General features: G+C 34.9%; 1 protein-coding gene across 8 annotated transcripts; it reads right to left on the reverse strand.

Annotated features, from left to right (window-relative positions):
• Positions 1 to 1,953: 1,953 nt before the first annotated feature.
• Positions 1,954 to 10,566, reverse strand: LOC112770857 (pentatricopeptide repeat-containing protein At4g20090). Of its 8 annotated transcripts, none has more exons than XM_072224149.1 (5): positions 10,116 to 10,533; positions 7,885 to 8,136; positions 6,496 to 6,586; positions 5,175 to 5,444; positions 1,954 to 4,783 (listed from the first exon to the last, which is right to left on the reverse strand). In XM_072224149.1, exon 5 carries the CDS (start codon positions 4,558 to 4,560, stop codon positions 2,575 to 2,577), a length of 1,986 nt encoding a protein of 661 aa, XP_072080250.1. In that variant the 5' UTR covers positions 4,561 to 4,783; positions 5,175 to 5,444; positions 6,496 to 6,586; positions 7,885 to 8,136; positions 10,116 to 10,533; the 3' UTR covers positions 1,954 to 2,574. The 8 variants fall into 8 exon arrangements, with proteins under 8 accessions (XP_072080250.1, XP_025671111.1, XP_025671110.1 ...); XM_025815326.3 differs by having other exon boundaries at positions 5,369 to 5,444; positions 10,116 to 10,473; XM_025815325.3 differs by lacking the exon at positions 7,885 to 8,136 and having other exon boundaries at positions 5,177 to 5,444; positions 10,116 to 10,566.
• Positions 10,567 to 12,803: the final 2,237 nt, after the last annotated feature.

The raw sequence follows: 12,803 nt of genomic DNA on the forward strand, positions 1-12,803 counted from the left end.
GAAGAAGGTAAAACAAGTAGTAAGCCACGAACAATCTTCACCAGCAAAGCTTCAAAAATCCAAGAAAAGAGCAACCTTGAGGAAAAGAAGCTCCTCTTCGCTGAGCAAAAGAAATGCACGAAAGAAGCAAGTTTGGAAGCAAGGACGAAGAACGAAACGGAACAGAAGGGAGAAGAAAACTGAAAATGAGAGCAAAATCTCTTCTTTAATTTCAAAACAAAAAGAGGAAAAAAGAAACGGCGAAAACAAAATGAAAGCTTAATCAATGGGCATTAAAAGCGTGTGCGTATTCCCAAGGAAGTAACCCCTTCGAGGAACAACCGCGACAATAAAGGAGGCAAAAAGCAAAAAATGCTTCGCATTTAAAAACAACGCAAAACTCGCGGAGCAGGGTGGACCAAGATGCTTGAGCACGACTTCCCCAAAGAGATCGAAGTTCAGAAAACACGATCTCATGGAAAGGTCTGAACTCAAGCAGGGACACTGTTCATACCCTGGGTCGAGCTACATGATCCGGATTAATCGAAGACGAACGACCGACCTCGCATAAAGGTTGGTCGACACCGACCTCTCCCTAAAGAGCTCGGCCAACATCTCCACAGAGGACCAAGCAGGCCCAAACAGAGGGACGCAGCCCACTCTAAAGGTGGCGGGCCTAAAAGATAAATGACCTCGCCCAAAGATAAGATAAGATAACCAACTTATCTCAAAGAAAGGTTACTCAATACTACTATAAATACACTGGAGCACCCAGGTATAACTCACATTCTAATTCTACACAAAAACCTGCCAAAAGCACGTGCTAACTTAAACATCGGAGTTTCTTGCAGGTACCACCACCCTCCGATGATTAAGGATCAGCAGCACCACCAGATCCAACAAGTCGGACATGACTGCTCCGGTCACAACAGTAGATCTTATCTGAGATCGACCTACAGTTTCAGGTAACCCTCGGAAAAGGTAGCTTATTAGATTAAGGAGTTATGCTATGTATGTGTCACCGATTATTATTATTATTATTATTTTTCTTTTTGACATGAAACCATGGAACAACAGTTTAGGTTGTTTTTATATTGATTCAAAATTATGAATTTAAGCCGTGAAATTAGTTTTCTAATACAATTATTAGATTAAACTATATACATTATACCTTTTAAGTACAACTCTTCATTGGACTTAGGGCTGAGTCGAGCTAGAACAAGCTCAAGCTCGGCTCATGAAAATTGAGCTTGACTCAAGGCTCAACTCATTAACAATCGAGCCTATTTCTTAAGCACAAGCTTGGCTCACTGAAAACTCATGAACCGACTCAAGCTCACGAGTTGGCTTAAATAATATGAATATAATCTATAATTCTATATTAATAAATTATATTTATATATGTTAAAAATATTAATTTTATATATTGTGTATCTATTAATTATGAAATTTTTTTTATTTATGTCCTACATCAAAATCATATAAAAAATAATTATAAAATTTTAAATAAGAACATTAATATATATAAAATTATATATTACTATTTTATATGTATATATACAATATTAAATTTAAAGTATAAACTACATGTATATAGAATTTGTGTATTAATAATTATATATATAATTGATCCAGCTCACGAGCTAATGAGCTGAGCTTATCTAAGCTCAAACTCGGCTCATTTAATTTATGAGCTCACTTTCAGGCTCAAACTCGGCTCATCAGCTCACGAGCTCAACTTATCGAGCTATTAACGAGTCGAACTCGAACACTCATTTCCAACCCTAGTTGGACCCTACATTAATGTAAAATGCTTGTACACTATACTATCTTTTTTGTATTTTTTATACACTATAATCTTTCTTTTGGTTATTATACTCTACATTTCCTTGTATCAAAGGTGATTAATGGATAAGGCAAATTGAAAAGAACAATAAACGGATAAAGAGGATAAAATAAGCAAATTCAGTCTTGTTAACAAAAGACAGAAGAGACAAGACAGATCTCCTTTATATAATATAGTAGCATACATGTTAGTATAGATATGTTGTGTTCAAACTTGTAAATGCTGCTCATTATATTACAAGAAAATAAATCCTCTCAAATATTTTCTCAATTGAAAATGTAAAATATAATATCTAATCCTTCAATATTTTCTCTCATGTTTTCTCTTGATCCTATGATGAGAGATCACACTTTATACTCTCAATCTCAAATGAGAAAAAAATTGAGGATCCAATTCTATATTACAACTAGAAGAGACCAAAAATGGTTATAAAGGGAATTCCCCTTATACAATGGTATAAACATCATGTGATCTCATTCACAATTACAAAACCATGCCTGTGAATATGTCACCTGATGGATCTTTTGTTACACCAGCTATGTTTGCAATGTTTTCAAACCACCTATATACAACAAAAACAACTGCAGCAACTTAATATAGCTCCCTTTAGCCCCATAAGGTAGAAAAATTGTCAAATATTATGTTAGCTTGGACAACCCTACAATGATAACAAACAAAATCACACTGCAGATGCTATCCAAATCCCAAAAGTTTCAAGTAAACTGTAGTTCAATAACATATGCAAGAAATCAGTGACACAGCTTGCTCCAACATTCCCGAATGGTTTCTCGAACTTTTTTAGGTTTGCAAAGATGTTTTACAACTGTGGCCCAAGTAGAACCTTTTGGAAGTAAAAACTTCTGTAGCATCACCTCTATTGTTTTGGAAGCACCTACTACTTTCTGTCTCTTAATTAGGCGGACTACAAGTTCATCCAAAAACTCTGCCCCATCTTGAGGCGGGTTCACTCTTTCTCTTAAAGCTCGCAAGAAAATATCGCAAGTAATATAATCAGGGTCACAACCTTGATCTAGCATGATATTTAGAACATCAATGGCGCGAGAGATGCTATTCTGCATGCACAAAGCATGGAAAAGTATGTTGTAGGTAACCACATCAGGTTGTGTTTCAGGCTGACAAAGCATCTGGTGAAAAAGCTTTAGACCCTGTTCTACTAACTGAGCGTTACAAAATCCATGAATCATTGAACTGTAAGCTATAACATCTAGTTTGATTCCTCTACTCAGCATTTGCTTCCACGCCATTAAGGCCTCCATAAGCTTCCCATCCTTGCATAAGCCATTAATAAGTATACTGTAAGAAACCTCATTATGATTAGAATTACTAGCAGTCATCTCTTTCCAAACAAGAATAGCGTTATGGCTATCGCCTATGTTAAAAAAACCCTTCATTAAGGAGCTATAAGTAAAAGAATTAGGCAGGTAACCTTTATTCTTCATTTCAACTAGGAGTTTCCTTGCTTCATCTGGCTTCCCTACTCGACAAAGACCATCTATAAGAGCACTATAGACAATAGTATTCGGTTGACATCCTTTCTCAACCATTTCCTTCCACAATCGCATTGCCTCTTCTGATTTTCCCTCCTTGAACAAGCCGCTAATGAGGGAAGAGTAAATATGCTCATTCCCACGATGGCCTCTCTCTTCCAAAGATAACAACACACAAACCCCATCAATAGTTCTACCATTCTTAACAAAACCATTAATGAGTGTTCCATACGTGACATCATTAGGCACACATTTATTAGACACCATTTGATTCAATAGATCAACTGCCTTATTCAACTTACCTTTGAGACAGAGGCCATGAACAAGGGCATTATATGTCATCTCATTCGGGACGCAACCTTTAAGAAACATATTATCGACTAGCTTGGAGGTGCGCTCCAAGTCACCTTTCTTACACAATGCATTGATTAACACATTAAACACTGCAGGGGTAGGGAAGGTACCTTCAATCTGCATCTCATCTAACAACAAAATGGCCTCATCAATCCTACCCTCCTTGCACAACCCATCCATCAATGTAGAATATGTATAAGTATCAGGAGCACAACCCCTTGGTGGCATTTCCCTGAACGCTTCAATTGCTTTATCAACCAAACCAAGCTTACACAATGCCTTAATAATCAAGTTAAAAGTGAGTACATTAGGTTGAATATTCAAACTCGTGGATGCGTCAACATCAGAATAAAACTCCAATGCACGATTGAATAAACCGTCCTGAATAATCACATTGAGAACTGAATTCAAAGACTTCACAGTTTTCTTACACTGAAACTCAACCTCCATTCTACGAAACAAGTCCACAGCTTTCTCAGGCAAATGGGCTTTCCCATAAGCTTTGAACATAACAATGAAATTCTTTTCAATAAAAACTCTCTTTTCACGCTTCATTTGGTCTAAGACCTTCTCCAAGGACACAAAATCAAAGGAAGAGGCATAATTCTCAATAAGGGAATAGAAAGTCAAATCACCCGGACTGTAAGAACCCCATTTACGAGAACCCCTATTAGTACCTGATGTGAAGATATCAACTGAAACTGGAGGAGAAGGTGAAGGGGGTGGTTGGGGTTCATGTGTGGCACCGGGAAGGTGGGGTTTCCATGTGGAAGAGTAAGAGCAAGAAGGAAGTGTCTGCATTGAAGGGAAACCCAGCTTTAGGTATGTTCGTAGAGAAGTTTTGAGTACTTTGACATTGGCAAAGCATGGCATGGATCAAGAGAGAAATCGGGGTGTTTGGATTGAAGAAAATGGCGGTGTTGTTGTTGTAATACTTAGAGGACGTTGTTGTTATTGACTTGTAAGGATAATGATGAGCCGGGGGAAAGTTTCTCTGACCGAATTGAACCACCAACATCCATACAGGAATCCAACTAACCTGGCCCAACCTGGCGGTTGTATGTCGCTGCTCCTGTTGTCTTTATAAAATATTTGCCTGCAATAAATTGTGATTAAACATCAGCACACAAATAACTCACGAATGATTATGTCACTTAGAAAATTACTCAAAAGAATGTAGCAAACAAAATTACCAACGAAAAAATAAAAAAATTCAACTGCTACACCCAAAAGAATTTATTTGTTTGACAAATCTACCAAACAAACGTCATTGCAACATGATTTTTCATGGATAATTTTGGATTTTTATTCTTCCATTCGTATTTTTTGAGTAACTATGGTATTTCAACTTTGAAAATGAATTGAATGCCTTATATTGACAATTTTATCTGTTATTAATAAAACATTATATTTTAATTGTTTATCTCTGTATTGAAGTAAGACGAAAATGTATATGACACAAAATAAACCTAGATTTATGGTATTACACTGATTGACTATTCTGAGGAGAAGATCAACAATCCATTTCTATTTCTATCCTTATACAATCCGTATGGGAGTTTCTCTTTTTGTTGTGTGTCACTATATCCTTCTTCCTAATGCTTTTGTTTGCTCTCCTGTAGCTACAGGAATCGGCCTCATTCGTTAGCATGTGCTTTAAATATTGGCGTTGAAAAGTTACCAAATGTGGTGAAAAGCTGGAAGTCCCCAAAGTCAAATGTGGTGAAAGCTGGAAGTCCCCGAAGTCCTACCGCTTGCTGATAACAGATGGAAAGTTCAGAAGTTAATTAAAGCACCTGTTAGTTCAAAGGGAATAAATATAAATTCGAAGAATCAAAGTGCGTTTGGACTTTGGACAATCGATTGTTGAAAATCTTCTCCCTACATATGCTTCATTGATGTAAACTTTACCCATTAAAAATAGTGATCACTCAACAAAAGGGCAAAATTTTTGAGAAAAATAATCCAATTCATCCTTTCTTTCCTATTACCTATTTTTTCTACGTCAAATATTTTTCATTTAACCTAACATCACCATCATCGCACAGCAAACACTTCATTGTCATTCACAGTCACAACATATATTGGTTATACGTAAAAAAGTTGTCTCTGGTACAAGCTTGAATTGACAAACATTACAGAAAATAAAGACAATATCAAACAATTGAAAACATATTCTGTGTGACTTGCACAATATCACATCATCATAAGAGAAAGAAAAAGTAGGAAGAAGAAATCTGACAAAACAGTGGAAGAAGAGAATAGGAGAAATCTGGCAAGTTTTCATGTAGCCACCACCATCCTCTCTCTCCCTCTCCCTTTCCCTCTCTGTGTGTAAGCCCCTTTGTTCGTTTTCATTCTCAAATTCTCTCTCCTCCGGTCATTAATGATGTATGTGTGACTTAAATTGATAACAAGAGCACACGGGCTCTTTGATATATTTTCTTTTACTAGGGTCGGGGAAGCACAACTAAAATAGAACAAGTCCATAACAATAGTCCAAAACAACAACATAGCATTTTCCCTTTTTCCTTTATTTATATGTTTATTTTTCAGAAACCATGAATGGAAAGGAACCAACTACCTTCAAAGATTATGTTAGAAACTTTAGCAAGGATGACTCATGAAAAATGTAATAACAATATTGAAAGCCAACACAATTACTATCTAAAGGCTTAAAGCAATGATAAGGATTAGCTTAGGGAACTGACGTGTCTAAGACAGAGAAGGGAGCTCCATATGAAGCAATCATTCCAACAACAGAAATTCAGTGCACACAAACACATTATCAGAAATTATATAATTTACCTTAAAATCTGTCCGCAGAATCAACTTTGAACATGCCTTACTATTTCATTTGGCCAGTATTTTCCCATGCAGGTATCAATCTTTAGTTTTTCTGCACAAAACAGATGTAAAGTCATCAGGTTCATCAAGATATAAGCTCCAACGTATATTTCAGCAATGAGAAACACATGAAAACCTCAAGCTCATCCATAGGAAGCTGAGGTTTGTAAAATAAATATTCTAGACATTGTGAGTATTCTTATATTCATTTATTAATTCACAAAATGTTAACTTTAAGTTGCTATAAAACTTCAGAAACTCCATTATTCATTTAATAGATAATATATCATAATAAAAAGTCTTACACAAGAGGTGGAAAATATACGTAAAGTTGTGAACATGTAGGTTGCTATAATGCTATGCCACACATCAACTTTCTACATTTCACAAATTGTGAACTGGAACAAACTTTCAACCAAGAAAGTTAAGCAGATACAATTGTTGCTACTTAAGCAAGTGCATATTCCAAGAGGCTTTTGCCTTTACCACATCTAAGAGTAACAAGGATATAACATTCTTTCAAATATGCAATTTTTTTTTTCCTATAACAGGAGAGTACTTGAAGCTGAAAAAGGAGATTTTTTTCCCCTAAGAGTGCATATTGTGGAACCTTTGTTCGAAGAGTAACTGAGAAATCCAAACAGTTTTTCTTATGTTTCATTGCTAGAAAATCAAGTAAGAAATTTTGTACTAATAAGATGCAACAATTGCAAATCAAGGTTCAGAAGCAAACATAACAAATAAACAATTGAATTCACCAAAACATTCTCACATAACAATAGCAAATCAAGTACCAAACTGATCCATCCATATTCCTTTTACACAGAACATATTCCAAGTTGCTAGGCATTTGAAATGTGGTATGTCCAAGATCCAAAAAAGATCAAACGATAAACCAAGAACTGCAAGCAATCATAATCAAGGCACTTATTACATTGTGTTTAATGAAGATGGGTTAATGAACCTAAATGGCAAGCAAAACAGAAGCAAACTAAGGCGTCCTTCCATTTGTCTTTAATTAAACTCAAATGACAGGCACAACAGAAACAAGTTAAGGCTCCAGAATGTTAATCAGTTCATTCTTTCATGAAGTAACAAGGTTTAATCACACATAAGCAAATTAAGGTTCTATTTGCTAAGAACAGAGCACAAAGATAAAAGAGCTACTGCTGAATTCAATTCGTTAATCACACACTGTATTTTTATCTCAAAAATAGGCAAAACCAGAAATAATCAAATGAAATAGATCGATGAACAAAGAAATTTAAAGAATTGAAATCGATATTTTTAATAGATCAAGTCATCAATAATCAATTAATCAGAAATAAAGTTCTCGAGAGAGGCAGCTACCGCGACTGGGTGAGTAGAGAGCACAGTAACAGCGAAGGTGGAGAGAGAACACAGAGCAACAGCCGCAGTGAAGAGATGGAGAAAGAAGCAGGAGTGACAGTGACAGAATGGGTACTTTGGCGCAGTGGGTATTGTTGGACATTTGGTCGGTAAATGATAGAGGATGGGATGTGCTCAAGGTTCTGAAAACTGAACCGTTCTAGTCACTGGTTCATTGGTCTAACCGATTCAACCGAGGTTCAACCGGAAAAACTGTTTTATAATAAAATAATAAAAAATATAAATAAACACACCGTACAGCATAGTTATAATCTAATATAAACTTTAAAATATCTTCCAAATTTAAAACATTACATGTAAAAGCGTAAATCAAATTATTATCCACATATGCATTATTATAACCGAGTTGATTGTTTTAAATCATAAAATGTATTAAAAATCTTTGAGCTCATCAATTTAAATAGAAACTCATTAAATTAAAAGACATTAATTGAATTGAGCTAATTCAATTCATATATTTCTTCATTGAACTAAGGCTGGTCAAGGTTGATCATAATTTTAATAAATTTTTAGCATAATTTACTTCTTCCCTAATAAACTTTTAACAAATTTTCAGCATAATTTTAATAAAAATTAACAAAAATTTCAGCACAATTTTAACCAATATTAACCAAGTGAACTAAAATCAATTAATCATTCAAATCAATGATTCAATCCAAAGCCTAACAATACAGCACATGAGCATAGTTAATCATTTCATGAGGCAAATTTCAATCTGAGTAGCACAATAGCACTAGTAATCCCTGAAAGGATAATGACAGCAACACTAAAGAAGAAAGTTATGCAGCAGAAAAATAGAAGAGATGAGTATTGTGCAGAGGAATAATATGATGACTCTTGGAAACAAACCCTAAATTGTTATTAGAAAGTTACTCCTTTAAATCACACTTGGCTAAAGCCTTATATACAAGGTTCTGAGAATCGAATCGGTCATCAAACTGCTCTAATTACTGGTTTATTAGTTTACTGGTTCAACTGGTCTAACTGTGGTTCAACCAGAAAAACAGTTTTAGAATAAAATAAAAAATAAATTATAAGGTGCTTTATGCAAGTAAACTTATTAGAATATGCAAAACTCTTAAAACATGAAAAGGTACCTGTTGAAAGTTTCCAATTACAATTGTTACCAAATATATATAACCTTTATATATGGCTAAATTTTAATGGAAAAGCATCTTATGTGCAATACATCATAGAGGTCACATTCAATAATTTTATTGACTGGAAGCTCATTAAAAAAACAAATAAAACTCCTTGATTCTTTGGCAACCAAATGATTGGAAAGATAAGTGAACATAGACCAAATATGCAGGGGTTGAGCACTGACATTTGGGGAATTAGCAATACTCAACATCTAAAACAGGGAAACATTTGTACAAAACTAGATATTAACCATTTATAATTTGTGGAAGCATAGACATTTGCTTATGCTATTGCTGTGAAACATGATCATTAATAAACTTCAATACTTGGAATTCATGTAATTTGTTTATGCTACTGGTTATTAACAGTCTATATATTTTGCATAACTCATGACATTAGCTTATGTTTTTTTTTGTGGGAATTAATACTTAATATTCTATAGTTTGTGGAAGCTTCTTCTCCTTTTAGTTTCTTATTTCTTTTTTTCAATGGAAACAAGATTCAACCACAAAAATTCAACAACAATAAAAATTCCATCATTCATTTTAATCGGTTCAAAACAAGATACAACTTAGCAAAATCTAACTAAAAAATTCAATAAATAAATCCAGTTCAATGCAACAGAGAAGACTCAATCATTCGGATAAAAGCTCATGTTTTAGCATCATTTTAACAAAGACTAGACTGATTATATTGAACAAATAAAAGCTCACACCTTAACCTAATTTTAACAAAGATTAGCAATATTTTCAGCAGACAGCAGATTGATCACAATTTTAACAAAATTTCAACAAAATTTTAACAAAAATTAACAAATTTTTTCAAAGATTAACAAGAATTGTCATAGTTTCAGCATTATTTTTTTCAACACAGCACAAAAAAACAACAAAACAGAGTACAGCACAGCAGCAGCAGAGTTAATCATTCAACAATAGCACTAACAGTAGCAGAATCCTAAACCCTTCGTTCTCACTCCTGAACAGAGCATAAAAGAAAAAGAAGAACAAGCACCAGCAGTGAGCACCGACCTTCGATCTGAGCAGTTGAGCGCGACGACCAGACGACGACCACTGTTATTCCTTCTCCATTTCACCACTGACGACTCACGAGTCACGGGTCACAAGCCAGCTTCCAAGGGCGGAGACCGAACAGACATATCGTTCAGAAGACGACGGCGGCAGAAGAAAAGCAAGGGGGCAGAGCTTCAATCCGCGAAGAGAAAGGGATTCAATCACTTGGGCGGCAGAAGCGCGGGTGAGCAGACGAAGAAGGATGGACGGACGAGGCAATATGCCACTGCTTGCGGCGGTGGTGATGGCCAGGGTTTTTTTGGCTTTTCCTTATGAATGAAAGAAAGAAAGAGAGAATGGCTTTGCTGTGCTGAGTGAGACTCACGAGGAGGGGGTTTGGTTTTTGGGGGGGGGGGGGGGGGGGGGAGCGGAAGGGGGGCGTGACTCGCGTGCGGTGGGATTTTGAAAAGAAAAAAATTAAGCAAAACCGCGTCGTTTTAAAGAACTGGCCGGTTCCCGATCCAATCTAACCGACCAGTTTTCAACCGGTTCAATAATTTTTGAATGGTTTTTAACTACGGTTTCAGACATCGGACCAGATCGTTTTTAATGTCGGTTCTGGTTGGACTAGTTCGACCGATCGATCCGGTCCGATTTTCAAAACCATGCTTATATATTCTCCTTAATTTAGAAATCTAACCCGAAAGCACTAAATAAGATAAAGATTACACAAAGCCAACTAATAAAATTAATTACACTTCTTTCAATCTTGTTTTTGATCATCTTGATTCTTTAAAACAAAAGAGTTATTGAAACGAAAAGTTAAAAAAAAATGAAGCCATTAACGAAATTTTCAGCACAATTTTAACAAACATTCACCAGGAAACTAAAATCAACTAATCATTTAAATCAATGATTCAATCCAAAGCGGAAAACAATACAGCACATGCGCATAACTAATCATTCAATGAGGCAAATTTCAATCTGAGTAGCACACTAGCACTAGCAGAATCCTCCAAAAAAATTGTTCTGAGCAAAAAAATAAGAATAAAGAACAAAAATTAAAAAAATTAAGTCACTGTCTTCGAGGAAAAAGCTGTGCACCTACGATTGGTGAGATAGAACAAGGTTTAGAGACTTAGAGAACGCCAAAAGGACGAAGAGAGAAGCCCTTGAGTGTGACGGGCAGCGGCTGTGGCCCACTCCTTGCGACGGTGGTGGAGGCTAGGGTTGAGGGCAGTTCTGCTTTCTGAAGGAAGAAGATTGGCGAAGGGGCTGGGGGGCACAAGGCACCACCGAGGAAGAAACGGTGGCCTCTGAGCGCAACGAACGGCAGCGTTAAGGCTCTCCTTACTGTGGTGGGCAAGACTGTAACTTAGTGTAGATAGTTGAGAGAGAAGAAAGTCTGAAAAATGGGGCTCGAAGGAGAGTGGGTGACTGAGCAGGGAGAAAAAGAAATTTAAATTTTTTATCCCTAAAACTAAAAACATCAAACAATGACGTTTCTTCAAAATTGGTCGGATCCGACCGGCTAGTTCAACAATTTAAATGCGATTTTGATTTGGGCGATTTCTGTCATTATACCGAATCGTATTAACTTCGGTTTGCAATTGGATTGGTCTGATTGGTCGGTTCGATCCAATTTTTAAAATCATATGCTACTGGTAGAGTTATTTTGGGGTTTTCTTAGTAATTTACTAATTATTAGAATGTTTAGATTTCTGTTCTTACTTATTGGCAGTTTAGCACCATTTTATGTTTTTTAAAAAAAAAACTGAAATCATAGTCAAATATCAAATATCTAAAATTTAAACAAAATATGCTTGAAATTTTTAATATTTAAATTTAATTTTGACGTACTGATAGTATAATAAATCATTAGTTTTACTAACCTAACTTTATATAATAAGACACACAAACATAAAATTAAATTATAAATAATAAGTTATTGATACATGTATTAGGTTGTACTATTTACATTATATTATTGATTGAAATATTGGTTTTTTCACTCTCTATAAAAATAAATAGTTTGCAATTTATTATCTTTTCTATCACAAAAGTTGCTTCTCACAAATATTTTATAAGTTAATATATACCAATTGTTAACATAAGTAAAAAAGATTTAATTTTTTCAACTATTTGATTTATAATTTACTTTTTTTATTTTAATTATAATTTAGTATATTTATTTACAAAAGTACTACTTACTTCAATATTTAAGAAGTTAGTGTATAAAATTGAAGAATTATTCTTCGCATATAGCCGTTTTTCTCATACAAGTCCTTATAAGTTATTTATATTCACGCGCTTTTTTTTGTTACTGGGACGTTCTTCTTCTTCTTTATTTTTCTTCTTCGTTATCGTCATCATCAATACCACCTCTTCCTCCTCCTCCTCTTCCTTTAGTATATTTTTTTACGAAAGTATTACTTATTTCAATATTTAAGAAGTTAGTGTAAAAAATTGAAGAATTATTTTCCACATATAGGTGTTTTTCTCATACAAGTCTTTACAAGTTATTTATATTCACGCGCTTTTTTTTGATACTGCACGTTCTTCTTCTTCGTTATTTTTCTTTTTCATTATCGTCGTCATCAACACCACCTCTTCTTCCTCCTCTTCTTTCGTCTTCTTTTTTCATTGAAATTTCTTTTCCTCCTTTTATTGTTTTGAATCCAATCAAGTGGCTGAGGTGTGGTTCAA

The sequence above is a fragment of the Arachis hypogaea genome, chromosome 18 (genome assembly GCF_003086295.3).
Source record: "Arachis hypogaea cultivar Tifrunner chromosome 18, arahy.Tifrunner.gnm2.J5K5, whole genome shotgun sequence".
In the NCBI taxonomy this organism is placed as follows: domain Eukaryota; kingdom Viridiplantae; phylum Streptophyta; class Magnoliopsida; order Fabales; family Fabaceae; genus Arachis; species Arachis hypogaea.

Excerpts from the sequence above, each read along its gene's own strand:
- LOC112770857 (XM_025815325.3), bottom strand. The coding sequence starts at position 4,560 with ATGCCATGCTTTGCCAATGTCAAAGTACTCAAAACTTCTCTACGAACA.